The 22,099-nt window shown below is 42.0% G+C and overlaps 1 protein-coding gene across 3 annotated transcripts; it reads left to right on the top strand.

Annotated features, from left to right (window-relative positions):
- Positions 1–5,071: 5,071 nt before the first annotated feature.
- Positions 5,072–20,867, top strand: CCDC14 (coiled-coil domain containing 14). 3 transcript variants are annotated; one of them, XM_082235229.1, is made up of 13 exons: positions 5,072–5,213; positions 6,192–6,247; positions 6,564–6,639; positions 8,314–8,386; positions 8,476–8,616; positions 9,158–9,400; positions 9,499–9,596; positions 11,188–11,761; positions 13,181–13,322; positions 14,190–14,269; positions 15,543–15,758; positions 15,842–15,971; positions 19,626–20,867. In XM_082235229.1, the coding sequence occupies exons 1-13, from the start codon at positions 5,184–5,186 to the stop codon at positions 20,596–20,598; spliced, it is 2,832 nt and encodes a 943-aa protein (XP_082091355.1). In that variant the 5' UTR covers positions 5,072–5,183; the 3' UTR covers positions 20,599–20,867. The 3 variants fall into 3 exon arrangements, with proteins under 3 accessions (XP_082091355.1, XP_082091354.1, XP_082091356.1); XM_082235228.1 differs by having other exon boundaries at positions 5,073–5,213; positions 15,839–15,971; XM_082235230.1 differs by lacking the exons at positions 5,072–5,213; positions 6,192–6,247; positions 6,564–6,639; positions 8,314–8,386 and having other exon boundaries at positions 8,487–8,600; positions 15,839–15,971.
- Positions 20,868–22,099: the final 1,232 nt, after the last annotated feature.

Genomic DNA, 22,099 nt, shown 5'->3' with positions numbered 1-22,099 from the left:
CTCTCAGTCTCTTTTTTCCCTTTGTGTCCGTTAATAAACAGTTTCGCAAAGCAACAAATAAGAAAGATGGAAACATAGATTGAGAAGGTGCCACTGGAGTAGAGTACAGTCTACTGTTAAACTTTCTGGTGCTATGATATACACACGCCCACCCAAATAAATATCATAGACTACCAAATAGTATAAACCTACTATATTAAATATATATTGAGGTCCACCCTTCTCCCCTCTTTTTGCATTTCAAAATATCCGGCACTGCCATGTGAAACTGGAGGGAATTTCAGATGCCTTCATCTGCAGAGGAAAACTTCAGAATTGTTTCCATTCTTTCCCTGGGAACAAAAAGGAGGCCTTCAAGTTTGCTTTCCATTAGTGATTGTTCAGTTGTGCATTTATTCAGGTATAGTGCACCCCTCATATTTCAAATGAACTACTCTGGGGTTCACTTTCTGTGGTATGATTGATAAATTATAATTGATAAATTATACAAGCAGACAAAAGTGTGAGTGTTGAAAAAGTGAAATAAGGTACCCCAGTCTCAATACAGCTAACAGAGTGACTCTAGAAACACATTGTAATATTTGACTCTCTGGCTCTATAAGCAGACTTATAAAAGATGTTTAACACTGGTGTTTGTGAATGTTTGGAGTGATAAATAACAACTTTCTGGAACAGTGAAGACCTGGAAATTTAGAGCTGCTTCCTTGGTTGAATACAAAACAAATATGCACCACGGGGGGGGGGGTTAAAAGTGCATGTACATTCAGTCATTCATTCATTTAGCATCTGTTACTTTAAAACATATATCATACAAAAAAGAGGCACAATCCATTGTTTGCTACACCCTCTAGCAATTGCAGTGGAAATCTCTTTGCCTTTCTAATTACTGCTGGTGTGGGATATGAAACATCCAGGCACTTTATTTTCTTCAATTTCTTTTTTTAATAAAACCAGAAAATGGGGAGCGCGTGTGGTCCTCCAAATGATGTTGGATTCCAGTTTCATCATCCCCAGCAACCAGTGCAGCTAGAGGTCAGAGACTGTGGATGTTGCAATCCAGCAACATATGGAGGGCCAGAGGATTCCTACCTATGTAAAATGTGGACTTAATAAATGCTTCCTTAAGCATTTTTATACATATTTTCACCTTTTAAACGCTTTTATAATGAGAGTATCATACCTGAACTTTACATGATTTGGGGGGGGGGGGCGCGAGAGACTGATGAACTCCAACTCCCAGGCCTTCAACCCACTGTTACTGTGAGTTCAACAAGCTACATCTCTGTAGCCCATAAAATCAGTAGGTGGTCAACACTAATTGGAAGCCTCTTTCAAACTAGAAATTTCCCTAGAAAGTACTCATAGCTTGAACAATAAGGATACTAAATTTTAAAGAATGCTTAGAAGACTCTTACAAAAAAGCACATGGCAGAAGTTCATTCCACCCAGGACAGGGGTGGACTTTGGTCTTTCAAATTTCAGTGGTGTAAGGCCAAAATTTGGCACCCCTCTACCTCTTGCCTTCCGTTCTGCATGGGCACTACATCATACAGTAGTTGTGACACCCTGTGGCAACCCCTGGGCTTGGCATCCAGTGCTACAGAAGTGCCCTAAATCCATATTTGCCCGGGAACCTGGGCACACAGATGGATAAGGCACCTAACTGGTAGCTGCAAGAAGGGCTTAGGTTGAATGTCTGGTAGCAAGATTGCTCTTTTAAAACCCACTAAATGTAAACAACTGGAAGCAGTTTTACTTTTAAGGAAACAAAATACAACAACAGCTACTGCAAAATAAGTTGCGGGAGATGGAAGGGAGCTGCCAAGGATGGTTTTAGACAAAGGGTCGAAAATGCTTGATATCAGAGCAGGTACTAGACCAGATGATCGCAACAGTGAACAGTCTCTCAATGTGGACAATGTGTGGTAGGGTTTTAGCCCTGATTGCATTCGGGTGCCAGAAAGACAGGAATCCCGTTGCTCTGGAGTCGGGGTGGCAACTCTGTGGGCTCCATCAGGCCCACAAAGCTGCTTCCTGTGACTGACCAGCCAGTCCTCTGCCAAAGGGTGCTGTTTATTTTCCTCTTGACCTCCACTAATCCTACAAAGGCATTTCTTCTCCCTCTTGGGCAGCGCTGTTCCTAGGTGTTAACTCTAAGGGAATAGTCCTTCCTCTTTGCTAAGCACTAATGCCACCTTAGAGGAAGAAGAGACAACTTTGCAAGGTAATTGGAAAGCTTTCTTCCCCATTGCAGTGATGGGCTGGGGGCAGGGGGAGGTTCCGATAACTGAAGAGGAAGGACTATTCTTCCTCCCCATTGCCATGCTGGCCTAGGAGGAATGGAACGTCTCCCAGCCCAATGTAGTGATGAGAAGTCGACAGAAGAGTGAATGTGTATTGGGGAAACTGTATGAACATGTGTATGTGTGTACATCTGCCTGCCTAACTACTTATCTGAATGTGTGTTGGTGTTGTATGTTTGTGTGAATGTCTGTTGGTCATACCTACTTTGGCCATGCCCACTACTGCATCAGCCACTCGAGGGTTAACCAACTTTTTTTTAATGTCTCCTGGGCCAAAAACTCCTACTCAGAAGCATTCAGCACAGAGGACAGGACACTTCCATTTACACTTCAATGAAGTGTGGATCCACGGTATGGGCCTTCAAGCACCTCTATACTTATCTGTTAGCCCTCGCTCACTTGACAACTACAAACAGGCAAAATGGACATACATAGGAGCTGTAAAAGACTCTCGGCACTCAAGACCTGAGCACTAGCTACCCTTTGGTGTAGAAGGTGCCAAATGACTAGGGTAAAGCCAGCCCTGCACAGCAGATGCTGCCACCACTCCTGTTAGTCCACTCAACCTGAGCCCGGAGAATCCTGGGCTGTACACTCAACAGTGTGCAAGAGCTAGATAGGAAAGCAAGAGATAAACAACCAGAACACTGCCTCTTGAGCAACAAGCCCACATTACTCAGTAGCAGTTTGACCAAGCAGGATTCAGAGCTAAAGTTGAACCCCAAGAAAACACACAAGGTTCATAGAGGTCGAGTAATTAATAATTATAAAAATAGCAGCATACAAATATGAACCCATTACCAGTTAAAATAGGAAAGGAAACTAATGTGTGAGAATACATTTGGAAATCAGAGTACAAGAGAAAAAGCATTAAAAGCTAGTTTGCCTGTCTCTAATACTTAACCGCTAGAATGCTAACCCCACTGAAATCCAGCAAGCAGCACCTCAATTCTGGAACTCTCTTTGGGGAAATATCACTGTCTCCCTCCCTCCCTCCCTCCCTCCCTCCCTTTAGTCAACAACTGAAAATGAATCATTTTCACCCAGGCATTTCAGGGGAAATTGTAGGCATGATATGGCTTTGCTTTGTGTTGGCACCAGCTGTTTGAATGTGGTAACAGAAATTGGAGACCAAGCACCACAAAGGTTTCAGATGGGTGGTGGTAAGAATCTACCTCTTAATTGTATGTTGTGGGTGGAGAGTATGAGTGGGTAGGAAGCATGAGAATGAGGTTTATGATTTGGGGGGGTGCCCAAAAGTTGGGGTGCAGAGCAGAGGCTCCCCCTGCGAAGGTGGAGAAGGATGTTGAGGAGCTGGACACAGTGTGTTTCTCAGCCTGAGGCGAACAATAACATCAGTATCTCTCTGTACCTCTTTCAGGCTCGGTAGGGGGCCAGGGAGTGGGTTGCCAGTCTGCTCCCACTGACACCAAGCAACAGACACTTATTGAAGTGTCTTCCCGGACCTGGGCTGATCCTAAACTGGACTTGGGTGTCTGGAAGCTTGTTTGTTGTTGCCTCTTTCCCCTCTGCTCTGAGGAGTACAAGGTGGCACACCAAAAGGATAAAGAATAATTCCTTAATAATTTGTCTGACACCTTTAAGTTTACTTTCATATGCTGGCACTATTAATAATAATTTGTATACCACCCTTCATCCAAAGATCACAGGGCAGTTGACAACAAAATAAGACAAAATACGTACATAAAACAAGAACAAATTAATAACTCCCGCAAAAGTAGGTTGATGTTAAGTGGATTTTTTAAATTAACAATATGTATATGCTGCCCAATAACAAAGCTGACTGCGTTGAATTGTTGGAAAAATGACCAGTACCTGCAGGACGTCACAGGAAGGAGCACTGTATGTTGAAACAAATGCTGTGGCGACACAGAAGGTGATTTATTTTATAAAAGAACCACAAGGCTGATTGGGTATCTCCTTACGCCAGTGGTTTTTAACCAGTGTGCCGTGGCACCTTGGGGTGCCTTGAATGATGGTTGGGGTGCCACGGACAACACTGGCCTCTGCCCCTTTTTCTTTCCCTCCCTTCTCTGATGCCTTCTTGCATCTCTGCCTCCCCAAGGCTTGCACAGCTGTTTGTTGCAGCAGCCCTGGCTACAAGTTCCCCAGGCGAAGGGTGCCTCTGGGGCTGACCAGTGGGTGCTTCCCAGGCCCCTGTGGGCAGGGGACGCAGCTCGGGGACCAGGGGTGGCGGCAGAAGCAGCAGCTGCCCAGAGGACTCCCAAGAAGAGGGGGAAAGAAAGGAGGCTCTCCACCCACAAGGGAGGGTGTTCGAAAAAGGGTGAGAGGATGCCAGCTCTGCAGGCAAAGGGTGACCCATATCTGGGCTCCAGAGCCCCACAGGAGTGCCGCAAAAAGAATGCAGCTGGTCAAGGGAGCCGTGGACTCAAAAAGGTTGGAAACCTCTGCTTTAGGCTAACACACTGACCGCAGGATGAGCTTCCGGAGCCCAAAGCCTTCCCTTCTCCCAGCAGCAAAAAAAACCCTGTCCTGTTTCAGTGGGGATTTCCCACTCATTTCAATGGCTCCCAGAGGAACGCGTGCAGGACGCCTAGTAAACACCGGTCCCCCCCTCCGAGGGTTGACTAAGGGTCAAACGGGCTAAGCCACGCCTGTCTCACGCTCCGCTTCCTCTATTGGTCCGACTTAGGAAAGGCTCTAACCAATAGAATAAACTAGACCGCCGGGCTCTTATTTATTTCCCTCCTACCTCTTCCTTTCCCGCTCGGTCTGCCGCCGCCGCCGCCTCAATGAGAGCAAATAGGGGGCGGGGCTTGAGACAGGCTCTGCCCCGTGAGTAACCGTTGGGCCCGTCAGTCAGCTTGGAGGAAGAGGCAGCCTCTTGGCTGGAAGGAGATGGCGAGGCCGGGCTCCGTAAGGCACAAGGTAAATGCGGGCGGGAGAGGGGGAGCAAGCGCGCCCTCCCTTGCCATTAAGTTCGGGCTCTTCGCCCTGAGTTCCCCCTCGTAACCTCAGGGCTCTGCATTCCCCATAACCATGCATGATGCCTGTATGCTTACCGACTCAAGGCTGCAGTTCATGCACCTGATAATGGAAGTGGAGTGGGATCCGCGAACGCCTCTGTTATTGATGCATCTTATTTAGTTCTTAAGGTGCCGCGGGACTCTGCTGCTTTTACCAGCAGAGTAGGTAACAAGCCCACCCTTCTAGAATTCGTAAAAGCAGAAGATCTTTAAGCTGATCCCTATTGCTCTTGCTCCTGGAGCACACACGCAAAATGTGATGGTGTGAAGTGTGATTGTTTCTGCAATACCAGATTGTACAAAAATAGTATGAGTTTAACTACTTAAGCATAACCTCTCCTGGTTTGCAGTGGTTTTATTTATTATTAATAGTTATAGAACACATTACCAAATGGTTGAAGTTATAAAGGCTCTTAGTTGGATACCAGTGTTTTCCTTGTTGAAATGGCCAGTTAATAGTCATGCTTGTGCAGAGAATCTGAATTTCAAAATGTGAAGTATTCTGTTCTTGATATTTGCAAATATGGTTTAGTTGATTGATTGAAATCAATTCACAGAGGCCTACATGTTCCCAATGGTTATTTATTCTTTAAAAAGACTCTTAATTGGCTTACATACAAAGTATAGGTCAGACATGCTTCACTACTGCAGATCGCTTTTCACTCTTGAAGTAGAACGAAATTTTTCTGTTATCAGTTCTATGCTCTTATAAGCATTTTTAAAATAAAACATCACTTGCATGCTGGCTTTCTTGTAGAAGATGTAGTCTCTCTCTCTCTCTCTCTCTCTCTCTCTCTCGTAAGCCTGAGGTGTGTTTTCTGTTACACTTATTCTGGAAAACTAATACCAAATATTGAGTGCTTGTTTGTGCAACCAACAGGTACTGTCATCAGGAAGGTTGACAGGATCAGCTAAATTAGCAAGCGGAGGAAAACAGTAAGGATATCCTCATATCTTCTATATTTGTGCAGGTTTGAGCAGTAGCATATTGTTAAAACTGCCCTAAATGTTGTGCTTTTTGCTGGCTAGTTGGGACCAATGCTTGTTAGAAATGAAGATTATAGAATCATCTTAAATTCCTTATCAAATATTACATATAATGCCTTCAAACCTAAGGTGCTTTTTTGATGTAGTTGGTTTTAAAGTTTCTGATACTGTGTTTTAGCATTTCTCCTTTCCTAGATATCAAAGTCCAAGTGTTGTTTTGCATGTATGCTAGAGAGAGAGTTAACACAGCATTTCTGTGTTTCAGGAATGCTTTAAGAAAAGTGGCACGTTCTGATGCTGATTTTGGCTACTCCCTGTATTCCACAGATTCTGAAGATCAGGTAATGACAGACTATAATGCAAAATCTGAGCAAAGTTTTTTATTTGTGCATATTAAATATTGCTATGAAAAGCCACTAGCCCTGGTCACTGTCATCATGTTTCACATTTTCAATTAATCGGGAGAACAGGGCCTTGTCAGAAAGTTATATGGAAGAGGGTAATCTTTTAAGCAGAAGTAAGGAGAAGGAGATGACAGAGGACGAGATGGTTAGATAGTGTCTTCGAAGCTACCAGCATGAGTTTGACCAAACTGCGGGAGGCAGTGGAAGACAGAAGTGCCTGGCGTGCTCTGGTCCATGGGGTCCCGAAGAGTCGGACACGACTAAACGACTAAACAACCACAACAAAAGGAACCTTTTCTGGATGGATGGCTTCCCATCTGTTAATCACTTAATGCCATTGTGATGTCAGCTCATGTTGCGCTTTGAAGCCCCGAATGTTGGGATTTCAAAGTGCAGTACTATTTAAAATCCATTTTCCTGTTTGCAAAGGACTTTCAGACAGCTCATGTTTGAGTCTCTGGTTTTGTAGGCTCAAACTAGGCCTGGGAGATATATCAATATATTGCCCAGAACCAGTATGAAGAGCAGACCGTGATGTCGGTTTCATTAAGCGGTATATCACTGGTGAAACAGCTACCGCTCCTGAATCCCTGTGCTAGCAGCGTGTGCTGAAGGGAGTCAAATGTTTCTTCTTCCAGTGGGCACTGCTAGCAGAGGGACTTGGGAGCAGCGGCGGTTTCACCAGCAATACATAGTGAAACCACCATCCCACTGCCTTCATATGACGCGGTGGGAGAAACAAGCTGTACCGGCGAGGTGCCGATACAGCCTGTTCCTCCCTCTGAATCTTTAAACTGCTCACCTGAGGAGCGTGCAGGTGCCCTTGCCTCAGTCTAGCAATTAAAGGAGCCCCAATACTCCTGCTGCTCGCGTGTGAGCAGCAAAAGCACCGGGGATGACTCAGCTGGGGAAGGGAAATGTTCCCTCCCCCCAGCTAAGCTGCATGAACAAGCTGCATTGTCCCAGCCTGCAACCCTGGGTGAAATCGCCTCAGCTCTTAAGGTGAGAGCTGGGGCAGTTTCACCCCGTGTCTCGCAGGCAGAGGCCAACGCATCTTGTTTTTCAACATCGCGGTAGATCACCAAACTGTGGTGTTTGGCTGGCAATACACCACGATGTTGAAAACCTAATATTGCCCAGCCCTAGCTTAAACAGAAATGCTTGATCACTTGACTTGAGCAATATTTAACTCATTTGCTACATAGGCCTGTGCCTTGCTGGGAACAATCACATGCAGCCACTGCAGGATTTAACCCAGTTATGGCAGCTGACAGGCAGGTAGACATGGTTGGAGGGAAAGGACCTCATAGGTCAAGATTAGCCTGCAGGCCCAAGGTTACCCCCCCCCCCCGCTGTTAAGATATGCAGGTCCCAAGCCACCAAGGGTTGTAATGAGTATCTTGAATTGAGCCTGGAAACAAACCAGCAGCCAGGGCAAATCATACAATGCCTAGCACTCACGGGCATCCTAGCAGCAGCATTCAGTACTGGTTGTAGTTTCCAACATACACTTTGGAACATTTACTAGCTCACAGAATCAGGAAGGTTTAATAATGAGCCATTTTCTGTGAATGAAAACTGTTTGCATTCTCTTTCATATCCTTTCTCCAGGTTGCAACCATTCATCATGGCCTGGATCGCTGTGCGTCTTTACTAAAGGACATTTTGCAAAATGAATCTGAAGGTAGTATTCTTTTTAACTACTTGAATTCAGTTTTCATTCTGCGAGTAACTTACTTTGTTGCTAAATGATATTATTTCAAATGGTGCTAGGGATGGAGAACCTCTGTCAAAAGGCAGGAAAAGCAGCTTTGGTCAGAACAGCTTCAAGACCTTTACTCAGTAAAGTCAATGGTTCAAAGAAGAGGGGTCAAAAGAAAAAAAATATTTCTGCAAATGTGCGTAAAGGAATGGGTAAGATGTTTTTCTTCAACTTTATTTTTAAGTTAATTCTTTATTTTATTATATCCATTCAGTGTTTCATTACAGAATATCTATAAGAAAATGATAAAACACAATTTACATTACTCTTTAAAATATCTGATTTTTTAAAAATAGCCTTACTGTACCATAAATGTTCAGTAGATTTCACCTGCACTAGTAGATCAAATTTTGCTTCATGGAGGTCTAAGTTTTTTGTTGTATTCATCAATAGGACTAAATTACGTGTTTCACTGTACAGTCTTTGGTCACGTACAGGCCACCATGAGTCTGTGAACAATGCAGAACTATATTCCTGAACTATTAGAAAATAGTTTAGACTTTGAGGAATTCTTAAGAATATAGCTTACATATTTTTACTTTTATCTTACATAATGTAACATAAAACATAATCAAGACTACAAGCGCATGGCAATAGAGCAGAATTCCAAAACTCAAAAGGTTACTGCTACATCTTTGCTGTTTTAGAATATAACTTAACAGAGTTAAAGGTTATCCTTTTTGCTTTTTGTAGTGCCTATGCCAAATAAGCCAGCATCAGTGAATGCTGCAGTTGTTGAAAAAGACACAACTCCTATAAGCACAGGGCAACCTTCTCCTCTTCAACCAATTCATATACCTTGCACTCAGCACTCTCCTGTGATGCATCAGAAACTGTGTGAGCATGTGCAAACCCAGATGTCTCTGCTAAACACCCAACCGCTGCAAAAATCCAGTGGCATTCCTGAAGTTCCATGTTCCATCGTTCCTGAACACAGTGAGTGGGAATGGCATGATTTGATTTGACAGACGTTGTGGGATGGATATATTTAATCTTAACATTGACAATTTTGTTCTTTATACCTCAATCGATAGCAACATATCAGCCTGTAACAGCATTCAACTCCCGTTTGCCTACCTCTACACCAGCTCTGTCCCCACAATATGCAGCTAATCCTTCGTTTGTTCAGCCTGTAAGTACTCTCTTAAATTTTGGATTGCCACATTTTGTTCTGTGCATACTATTGATAAATTTCTACTGTTTTGCCTTCCTTAAAAGTTTCCTTAATACATGTTAAAACAGGGGCTTCTAAAGTCTAATGCAATTTAACAATTGTTGGTTTAGATGTAGATAACTGGTCATTTTTTTCATTTTTTTTATTTATGGTTGTCAAAGAGGAGGAACCATGATATAATTTCAATTTCCCCTTGGGTATTTGATGACATAAGAGGATGGAGGGGACAACAGCAATGTAAGACTCTGTTAAGGTCAGCAGCTTGTGCCAAAGTCCGGCAGATCCCATTCAGGAAAACACTCTATTTTTCACATCACATGAAACTTCTTAAAAACATACCTCTTTGCTTAAGCCTTTTCTGGCATTTAATGTTGAGAATTAATAGTGCCCTTTGGATTATCAGCTGCATTTTTTTATATTTTACTGTGATTTATTGTTAGATTTTATCACCTTGTACACTGTCTTGAGGCTTAAGTAGAATTTGCTTGTCACCCATTCTTCTAAATACTTCCTCACTACATTGGGCGAGCACAATACAGCACAACTGCAACAAATTAATTCTGCAAGCCGAAAGGGGAAAAGAAAGAAAAAGTTGTTAAAACAAATCCAACTCCACCTGCTTCAAAGTGGAGCTGTTTCGAAGAACACCAGTACTGAAGCAACCTTTAATTCTGCATATATTTTGAAACATCTGCCATAGATTACCCCATCAGGTTCAACTAATTACTAATACAATATAGGCAATTTCTCTTTGTCTCTCTTTGTGTGTTGGATAGCAATCAAATGGCATAATAGCTTATTGTTAAATAAGCCTCTAGGACAGGGTGTATCAACTGCTGTGCCTTTGAAAGTATGCTTAAGAAGTGGGGAAAGAGATCCTGCATGGTGTCATAGAAAATATAATACTTACCGTATTTTTTCGCTCTATAAGACACACTTTTTCCCTCCTAAAAAGTAAGGGGAAATGTGTGTGCATCTTATGGAGTGAATGCAGGCTGCGCAGCTATCGCTGAAGCCAGAACATCAAGAGGGATCGCTGCGCAGTGATCCCTCTTGCTGTTCTGACTTCTGGGATAGCTACGCGAAGCCTCTTCAGAGCAACGGGAGGAACACTCCCCCTGCCCTGAAGAGGCTTGGTGCGGCTATCCCAGAACAGCAAGAGGGGTTGCTGCTTTCGCTGCACAGCGATCCCTCTTGCTGTTCTGACTTAGCTTTGCTGGAGAGGCACTGCGCAGAGAGGGAGAGCTGTGCAGCGCCCCTTCAGCGAAGCGGGAGGAGAAACGGAGCCCCTTCCGTTTCTCCTCCCGCTTTGCTAAAGAGGTGCTGTGCAGATTCAGAATATTTTTTTCTTGTTTTCCTCTAAAACGAGGTGCTTCTTATGGTCAGGTGCGTCTTATAGAGCGAAAAATATGGTACCTAACGAAATATTTACCTTTATAGTAGAAGGCTACACATCTAAACACTATTTTTTATTGCAACCTACTCATAACTAAGTGTGCAGTATTAACATTTAAGTGTAGAATAAATTATTCATATGCTCTTTTTATAGGGTGCTGTCATTGAGAGCTGCACTCAGTGTGCATCACAGATGGGACTTCTCTTGCCAGAAGGCCCCAGTGGCTCCACTTCTGGTGCCCAAGGGCAGACTGTTGCTTCATGTTCTGCCCTGCCCCACATGATCCAGTCTGCTCCAAGCAATCCTACGCCACCCACAGTACTTGCTCCACCTAGTACCAGAGAAACTGTGCCAGATCAAGGAAACCACGAACAGCAGATTAAAGAGGCAGACCTAATAAGATGTATTCAAGCACATCTGGCTCTGTTGCAAGCACATGAAAAGGAGAATGGGAAGGTTGATGGAAAGTACCAGGATGTTGACCAAATTCAGTCCAAGCCCTTGATTTCTAGAGAAGACACTGCTGAAGAATATAGTGAGGGTACTCTAAGCGAAGAGGAAAACTTGGATGGAGTTGATATGGCACCAGTGAGAGATACAAGCTGTCAGACGAGCTTTGACAAGGACATTTTAAAACCTAAAAAGACAAACCTTCAAAAAACAGCTCAGAAAGTGAAAACTGTGAAGTATCTTTTGGGAGAACTTAAGGCCTTGCTCACTGATCAGGGTAATATGAGATTTCTGCTTACACTATAATTGATTTATACTTCTGTAAGGTTTACTTAATTGAATACCAACATGACAAAACCACATTTGTTTCTACTAATTTTGTCTTTCTTTCTACTAAGGTTTCATATTTTAGTATTTTGTTCCTTTTATCTGTTAGAAGTAAGCAATAAAGGGGACGTGGGTGGCCCTGTGGGTTAAACCACAGAGCCTAGGGCTTGCCGATCAGAAGGTCACAGTTCGAATCCCCGCGAAGGGTGAGCTCCCGTTGCTCAGTCCCTGCTCCTGTCAACCTAGCAGTTTGAAAGCACAAAAGTTCAAGTAGATAGGTACCACTCTGGCAGGAAGGTACCACTCTGGCAGGAAGGTAAACAGCGTTTCCGTGCGCTGCTCTGGTTTGCCAGAAGCGGCTTATTCATGCTGGCCACATGACCCGGAAGCTGTACGCCAGCTCCCTCGGCCAGTAAAGTGAGATGAGCATCGCAACCCCAGAGTCGTCTGCGACTGGACCTAACGGTCAGGGGTCCCTTTACATTTAGTAGGCACAGAGACTCCTTTCTGCACAAGGGAGAGTGTTCACATTCTCAATATGGCTGAGTGGTGCTTTTTGTTTTGTAAAAAATCTCAAGTCAAATGTAAAAAAAAAACCCAAATCTCTTCCCCTTCATTTTCCTAATCACATCTGCTTCGTGTATTGAAAACCAGTGATTTACAACTCATTGCTATTCTTATTAAAATATTTTTGGATACTTTCTTGATTAAGGAATCATGTTCCAGATCAGTACAGCATAAAAGCTTCCAATGGAGTTTATGTAGTGCAGCTGAATGTGAGACATATATTTTTTTAAAAATCTGATGAGTATAGAAAGCAAATATAACTATCTGCCTTTCCCTACCTAATATGAATAGGTTATAAAATGTTTCTTGAGGATTCCCATATTAATGTAAGTCTTATTAGATGGGGAAACACTCATGGTGGAATTCTTCTTATTTCCGCTTTGTGAGCTGGCAAGTACTGTTCATCCTGGGCATCAGGTAAATAAGCAAGCAAGCTTATATGGAAGTAAATGAAGCTTCTGGAATAATTAGCTGTAAGCAGATGTGATTAGGGTCATGTTGCCAACATTACACCTTGAACAATAAGGTTGATATATATATACACAAGGGTTCTCATTATTCTCAGGGTAAAGTGCTGGTTTTTTCTTTTAGCAACATGCACTGCAAAAACATTAATGAAATTTGTTCCTTTCCTTTGGAAAGGGACATATTGAAGACAGAGCTCTGTCTTAAATCTATTGCAGCATATAGCTGATGTAAAAGTACTTGGTATCTTTCTAGGATTGTGAATTTTTATTCTTCCACAACATGTTTTGAGGAGTGCATTTGATTACTCAACAGATTCTTCCTTTCCCCATTATAGATGATTCAGAAATTTTGAGATTGCTAGGTGAAGTGGAAGACACAGTATCACTCTTGCCTGCAGTTGTTGGAAACGCAAATGTACAAGCTGAAATAGCACTTGCTGTTCAACCTCTCAGAAGTGAAAATGCCCAATTGCGCAGGTCAGTAATATATGTATGGAAGATCAGCAATGGTAATTCACCAGATCTCAGTTTAGAACAGTTAACGAAAGGGTGAATGTGCACTTAAAACAAAAGGATTTTACAGCAGGATTACAATTCTGTCCTTTTTTAAAGGAGTAGATGCATAGATTATGTATACATATAAATTAAGTCTGTTATCTATAAAACAGAAATACTGTATAATAAATTAACATGTTGAAACATTTTTGCAAAACAATCTAAAACTTATTTATCAATGTTCAACTAAAACAAGTAAGATGCATTTGGGAGTTGAAACATCAGCAGACTATCTTGATATAAAAATTGGTGCTATCCTTGTTCTCCACCCAATTTTCACTTTCTTGTAGAGTTCATTGTGGAAGAAGAGGGGTCTGCCGGGGGAACTGCAAAAGGCAGTTCACTGCCACATAATGGTTATCCACGTAATGGAACAGAATAGTTCTGTTATTGTGGTTAATAACAACTGTGATCAGTTTGTGTATACAGGTTCATAGGACTGTGGTTCAGCAACAGCAAACCTCTCTGCTGACTTTATCAGATCAGCACTGGTAACCTCAGCTGATTGGAAGCTCATCTCGGTTGCAGTTGGGGTTCAACTGTATAATACGCAAGCTGCTGTGGGAACATTCTTGGATTGTGCTTTTTGTGTATTGGCATTGTTTTAAAGCTGTGGTGCACTTGTCCCAAGCAGAAGAGGATCTAGCAGAGAATGAAGGGTTGTAAGAATGGATAAAGTTAACTTAAAAGCTGAGGAAGATATTTTTGTCCCCTCACTTTTTATCAAAACCATTGCCATAGAAAATAGTTGTTAAATGCAAACTTTCCCACCCCCCAATTCAAATGAAGACGACTAAGAATATTGAATCAACAGCTGAAGAACCAAGAGAGAGCAGAAAAAGAATGCAATCTGGATAGCAACTATGAATGTAAGTAACAAAGTGTAAAGATTTGAATGTTTTTTAAAAGCACTTAAAACAGAATTTGAGGCGTATTCACAGTCTCTGCTGGTTACTCACACTTCTAACAGTTCTGGAAGCAGTGCTGCTTTCGTCTAATGAAGTACTTGAATAGTGTACTATATTTACTTTATATAAAGCCCTTCATGTAATAGTAAGCCATAGTTAATGGTTTACCGCAAATGCACAAATTATACCTGCTTTCCCTGGCTTAAGTGTGTCCAAACTGGAAATAAAGGTTTGTTTTGCTCCAATAACAAATGAAGGATCGTGGTTTCTTTCTCCTGCCCACTAGTAAGAGCAAAGTGTGCATGATTGGCACATTCACAATTAACTATTAGCTATGTTTTTTCATTCATGTCTACTAAACTGCAGCAGATTTCTGGCTCTAAGGGTTTTCAGTTATGCTGCTGCTTCTCCTAGCCGTTATTCACACCTATGTCACTCTGTTATTCCATGGTTTGTTTTATGCCAGTGATTTTTTATAATGTGTTGTACCCAATGCTAAATACATTTTCTAAATATGTTAATAATAGATTTGCAGTACATATGAAAGCAGAAACTAGTTAGCTGAAGATTTCCTAGCACGTTCACGTGCTCTTGCGAATTAGCTGCATGTGTGAGCAGAAGACTGGTTCACATTTTGGCTTATTAAGATGTGAGATGCTAATCAAAACATGACCACATTCTCGATCCCTCTCATACTGTTTCACATGAAACAATGCCATTGTATCGTACAACTTTATTCAGGAATGGCTTATTGACTTGATTGTGGAAATGGTTACATGCATGGTTTCTCTTACAGTTTGAATATTAAAGTCTATATAGTTGGGTCACACTAATGAATTTCTACCTGCACTCACGTACATTACTGTGTGGAGAAAAGTAGGTGAACCAGTTAGTGCCTGCAGCGAGTTGGCTGTATCTTCATTATTGCAGCTGCTACATCCTAAGTCAGCTCCAACCAGTAAGTAAGACATCTTCAGTTTGGCCTAAAAGGAAAAGAAAAACTCATTACAGCTACAGCATAACAGTTCACACATATTCACCTAAGGACGTGTTGCAACATTCTCTACTGATTAAAATTTCTAGACAGTCTCCAAAGGAAGCCTCTGGCAAAATGTATTGCTGTTAAAAATCCTAGAAATTACAAGGGCATGCCACCTATTTATATTTTAGTAGTTATAAATATTTGTTGGGGTTGAACTTGTCTTTTAAAACAACTATATGCTTCTTCCCATAGTCTCGCTCCAGTCTTTGAATATCACATTGCAGAGTCAGTTGAATGAATATATGAAAAGCAATGAGTTGCTGCGGAATAAAAATGAAGAGATCATAAAAATGTTAGAAAGCCAAAAAGAGGAAAATAGAAGGCTGACCAGAATAATTCACGAGAGGGACCAAGAGCTTCGTGAAAAGCAACAGCAATATGATATTTTCTCAACAAAGCTCAAAATTGGTGTGTACACTGAGGCACTTTCTGGGTTCATATTTGTTTAATGTAAAAATTACAATTTACACTTCTTCAATATGTTTCAGAAGCAGACGATATGTTGAACAGCACAAAGAGCTTGCACTACAAGTTGGAAGTTGCTGAGAAAGAAAACCAGATCTTAGGCATAACATTGCGTCAGAAAGACGCAGAAGTGAATAGATTGCATGAATTGACTCGGTAACTATCTTAATTTGCTTGTCAAATATGTATCCCACCTTTGAATCAAATGGTGCAAATAACTAATGTTCAGTAACATCAGTGGCGTAGCGTGGGGGGTGCCAAGGGTGCCGGCCGCACCGGGCGCAACATCTGGGGGGGCGCGAGTCCAGAGGGAAGGGACAAGTTCCTTCCTCCGCCGGGCTCCCCGCAGCCACCGCCAGCCTTGTGCCCTAGCGTGCGCGCGCCCCCCGCCGCCGCTGCAGCTGTGCTCCACTCACTGCTCGCAGGAGGAGCAGCCGCTGCAGCAGCGCCAACGCCGCCACCGACGCCTGGCCGGCACGGGCAGCCTCCGCACCCCGACGCGCCACCGGGCCTCGCCGCGCCCTGCGCTCCCCAAAAACCTCCGAGAGGAAGCCGGTGGGCGGGCGAGGCCCGGCTAAGCCTCTCGCCAGCGGGTTAAGAGGCTTTCGGTTTCGTCAGCAAGTTTGGCGGGCTTGCTCACGAGTAAATGAGTGGTGGATCATCCCCCTAAGGGTGTGTGTGTGTGCTAAAGAAAGGCTTCCGGTTTAAGTTCTTTGTTACGCTGAATGTTTATCTTTTAAAGATACATAGTAATAATAAAAATAAATGAGAAAAATGAAAGGCGTTGGATTTTGCTGTGCATGGTGCCCTTTGGGAACTGGCAAGGTGGGTTTTGAAGCTACTGCTACAGAGTGGCGTAGCGTGGGGGGTGCAGGGGGGCCTGGTCGCACCAGCTGCACTGGCCGCAACATCTGGGGGTTAGGGTTAGGGGCGCAAATCCACTGGTTAGGGGGCGCAAATTACTTGCTTTGCCCCGGGTGCTGACAACCCACGCTACGCCACTGAGTAACATTGCCCTTCCTTCTTTTAACTTTAGTCCTGTGCAGTTAGCAAATTTTAGGCCCAACACATTTAGAATGAAAAGCTGAAAATAGCCTGTATGTTGATCGGAAAGCTATGATAAACTTACAGAAGACTGGGAGAAGTCGCCATATTGGAAAATGGTGGATTCTTTTCTGTTTAAAAGCACCAATATCTCTGAAAATAATAGCCAAATTCAACATTCTCCAAAGATTTTGCAGAATAATTTCAGGTAGGATTTTCAAACTTCAGATTTGGGAGGGGGAGCATGCCATATGTTTATCATGGCAAAGGAACAATATTCAGCTTTTTATTTTAAATGTTTGGGTCAAGCACTAGTTTCACTGGAAACTAATATTACAACTAGTATTCATTAACTATATAAATTGGCAAAATAATATAGTAGAAACCCATTTCTGTCGCTTTATTAGGGAAGAATGTATTGCTCTTGTGACTTTGTTTCAATAATTAGTTGCTCTTTGAAAACTGCAAGTAATCCTGACAGTTAGCTGAACTTGAGTGTGCTACACTAGTTCCTGAAACTTGATTGGCTGACGGCTGACATTGAGGTGCTCATGCTCAGTCTTCTTGGGACTTGATTCATTCACTATAGAATGCCACCCAGAGGGAGAGTCCAAAGGATGTATAGAAGTTCAGAAAATAAATACAACTTGTCCTTTGTTTTTCTACAGTTAATGGGTTTGAATAATCTCTCTTTCTATCAGGAATCCAATTTACTTAAGACTTCTTTTGAGGTGGTACATTAAGTATGAAAAGAAATTGTGTAGAAACAGACAAAGAGAAACAAATCTGCTTAGCCAAGTCTATTTACTCACCTCCAGCTGTTCCGTCTCTCCTTGTTTCACTTGAGCTACTTGTTTAATAGAATATTGTTTGAAGAGGGCATAATTTATCCTGTGAACTGCCCTGAGACCTATGGGTATAGGGCAGTATACAAATTTAAATAATAAAAACAACAACTGCTTCTGGAGCAGGTAGTCTTGCACAAGACACTTTGTTGAAGTTTAACTGATAGTTCTGTCACATCTATTTAGTCAAGTCTTGTACTGTGGGTGTAGTACTTAGCCACCAGATGGTGTCAGAGATTCATGGACTAAGTTGAAACCTGTCTTGCTAGAAAGGGGGGAAAATGACCCTTTACAATTTATTCACCAGTGTGAATAAAAGTTGTCACATTCTGGTTTTTAGCTCTTGTTTTCTCTTGTTGCTTCACCTAATCGAGTTGGGCGTCATTACCACACATAACAGGTAGATTTTTCAGACTGTAGCTCAAACTAGATGGGGGTTGTTTCTGCAACCTGAGTGCATACTTTTGTCTCCTGTTTAATAGGTTGGAACTGAACTATTGAGACTATTCGAAAAGCTTAATTTTTTACCCCTTCAGCTATTCAGGACAGTGGGGAGCAGAACACGTGCCCGGACTCCTCCACCCCGCAAACAGCTAATCCTCAGACCATTTTATTTTTAAAAAGAACCGTGGGTGCAGCCACAACAGTTTCATGGGCAGCACTTTTGAGTTCAGTTTTTAATGTTTCTGGGATTTTCCTTGAATGTTCCAGGAGAGAGTGGTGCAGCATTTAATCAATTTATTTCTTCAAGTTGCAAGCATTCCATTCATAACGATGGGCAAAAGGGAGGGGTTCTCCCACTCTTCCCCATACACCCATTGCAGTGGGTTATGGGAGGTGTGTCTCTTAGTAAAGACTTCTGATTGCATCATTAGTTCTTCCTTTAAGGCTGAATGGTGGCCGTTTGGCTTTTATTTATAAAAATATTTCTATATCACTATAACATGAAATATCAGGACATTGGTAACATTAGAACACAACACAATTAAATTATTATTATTACAGTGGTACCTTGGGTTAAGAACTTAATTCGTTCTGGAGGTCTGTTCTTAACCTGAAACTGTTCTTAACCTGAAGCACCACTTTAGCTAATGGGGCCTCCCACTGCCGCTGTGCTGCCGCCTTGCAATTTCTATTCTCATCCTGAAGCAAAGTTCTTAACCCGAGGTACTATTTATGGGTTAGCGGAGTCTGTAACCTGAAGCACCTGTAACTTGAGGTACCACTGTATTAATATCATCATCATCATCAACAACAACAACACATATACTAGGGCATGTTAGGGAGACAAGCCAACCATTGATCACTAGTTTTGGGGGAAGGGGCAGCGCTTTTCCTCCTAGCAGTGTTTGTAACTGTAGCCAACTTGGTTTTGGCCCATGTGACTTGTTGGAAGGCAGTGACAACTGGGTGTACGGTTGTATTTACATGGCCCCATTTCTAGAGACCCCCCTTCACTTATAACCTGTCTCACTTGGCATCCTCACTTGGCATCCCACACGGTTATGAATTTACTTACACACACACAAAATGTTCAGTTTTCTTTTTCTTTTATTTTCAATGAAAGTTTAAATGTATTTGCCTCTTTACAAAACTAATAGATAATGTTCTACTTCAATACAATGGTCGTTTGGAAGATAAACTTAAGACAGGCCACCAAAAAAGCCCAACCTGCAGTCATAGTTTTTTAAGTTTTACTTAAAACCTCAGTATAGGTATGACTAAACAGTATTACTAACTTCTGTATTGTCTCAAGGTAGACTGTGTGCTGAAAGAGGTACAGTATACCATGTCTATACCCACAGGTAAGTGGGTATAAAACTACAATCAGAGCCTAACTGCTAGAGACAAATTCAGGATCTTGGATTTTGTCATATTCCTTGTCCTAATTAAAATTAAACTACTGAATTGTTCTCAACAGGGCTCTGCAGGGCAGTATGTCCAAACTTCTCTCGGACCTCACTGTGGACACTGCCAAACCAAAACAAGAAAGCAGTCTGTCAAAAGCACTCTTGGAAATTCATGAAAAACAGCTGCAGGCCGACGCATACCCTCTAAGTGATTCTGTAATGAGCTACCTTAAAAAGTTAGAAACCAGTCCTATTCTGGCAGAGCCCGTCTTACCAAAAAGTAAGATGAAGGTACCAGGTGAAGGATATGACATGAGGGCAACTGAAGACCCTCCTCAAAACAGCCCTATTGCAGGGGAAATAGTGGCTCCCAAAAGCTTTGCCTTCCTAAAGCCTGAAGTTGAAGCAGCCAGCAATTCAAGTACTTTGGTAGAAGGGCATGGGCCGGATGAGACTATTTACATTCCATTGAGTAGCAGTCCATCTCAGAAACCAGCTGCAGCAGCTGAAAGGACAGATACACAGTGTCAAGTTCCCCCCAAACGGGACTGTAACTTTGGGTTGGCCAATACCAAGCAGCCAATTAGGTTTGGGATGCCGGGCAACAATGCAAAGGCCGTTGATAAATTGTATGGTAGCTTTAGTCCCAAAAAGACTGCGGAAAATAAGTCTGAAAGTAAGGGGAAGACAGCAAAGCTGGAGGGAGACAGATGCCAAATGCAGCCAAAAGAAATAACAAATGAAGCTGCTAAAGTGATTTCGGACGATCCAGATGGACTTCAGCCTGATAAATTCTTTTATGCTTCTATTCCACATCAGAAAGGAAACTCACAGAAAAAAGGCCCTGGTGTTTCTGTTCCTGACTCCAGTTTCTCAACTTTTGACTGGATGTCTGGAAAATCTGAATGGACCATATCTTCTTTTTCAACATTCACTTCTAGAGATGAAGAAGACTTCAAAAATGGTCTAGCAGCCTTGGATGCCAACATAGCTAGACTGCAAAAGACTTTGCAGAATAGTTTGAAAAAAACAGCAAGTCCTTAATGCGCTATTTCAGAAGAAGCTAGAGAAATTCTTTCATTGAAATCTGGTTATTTTATAGCATGTTTGTATTTGTATAACTTTTGAATTGTTGCTGTAACACTTTTTTTTTACTGACAAGATGAAGAGCTGTTTTAGTGGCAAAAAATTATTCATTACATAAATGAAGATTAAATCTGAAATATTCCTGTAAATTTTAATTTTAGAATGTAAATAAATGTAAGTTTTCTAATAAATTATTAATTATTTGTTAATAAATTGATTGAACCTACTTTTTCTGTGGGATTTATTTACCGTTACTTTTTCATCTAAACACCACCTGAAGCTTGATTTTGTACTTCAGAAAATGGTAGACTCTCCTTCCTTGGAGGTTTTTAAACAAATAGGATGGCCATTCATCAGGGATTCTTTAAGCTGTGATTTCTGCATTGCAGGGGTTGGACTAGATGACCTCTGGATTTCCACACACAATTCAACACTGGAGGCAATTGCCTTCGTTTTTTCCTTGTTCCCACCAGCCTTTCCTTTCTTTGTTCCCACCATCAACAGACACCCTTTTCACACATCTGAATATAGAGAGGGAGGAATGAGGGAGCAGCTTTGTTTGTATACTTGACCTATATTCACCACAAAGGCCTGAGCAACCTTCAGGCAAAAACTGAACAGGATCCCTCAGAATATAGAAAGCAGCTGGGGGGGGATGTTTGCTCAGGTCTTGTAATGAACATGGAGGTTCTTGACACATTCAAATGACATCTGAAAAGCAATTGAAACTACCACTCAAAGAGCTTTAAACCACTGCTGGGTAAAAAATATGGCATTTAGCCTATATTGAAATGCATTAAAGGATTTTGAAGTTAATTACATTTGAAATAGTGATGCCGCAGTGTAGCTGAGAGAGGTAGCTTGGTTTACTGAGATCCCAGTTTACAGAAACAGTAGAATATGAGCTTATCAGGACTAAATCTTTCAGTGGAGCACTGTAAGCTTTTAATCATACAGAAGTTCATAATAGGTGGTGGGTGAGTAAAGATTAAACAGCCTTCCCCTTTTGGGAACATTCAGCTTGATGAAATCAAAAGCTTGCATCACATTTAAGAATCCGATCAAAATCAAAGCAGTATTGTACTATTCCTGTGCAAAAGATGACAGCTTGCGTTTTAGCCCCAATCTTTATGATTCCCATTTCCACACAATTTTTCATTATCTCGGATTTGATTACCATTGTCCCAGCCATCAAACTAACTGAGGTGATGTCTTGTCAGTTCCCATTGCCAAGACTGCTGTAATTCAAAAACTACAAGGTACTAAAATGACTTAACATCATTTTCCAGGTGTAGTTATTTCTGAAAGGGGACAAGAGAGAGAGGAGGAGGAGGAAAGGAAACTTCCAAAGCCACTGCCTTCATTTCTCAGAACAACTTGTGTAAGTTATACTATAATGAGCTTATAAATAGAAGCTTTGTTGTTGAAGCTAGAAAATTTTTACATAGTTAAGTTTTTA

Source organism: Podarcis vaucheri (genome assembly GCF_965113315.1).
Source record: "Podarcis vaucheri genome assembly, chromosome: 1".
In the NCBI taxonomy this organism is placed as follows: domain Eukaryota; kingdom Metazoa; phylum Chordata; class Lepidosauria; order Squamata; family Lacertidae; genus Podarcis; species Podarcis vaucheri.
This window is presented reverse-complemented; position numbering and strand designations above follow the sequence as displayed.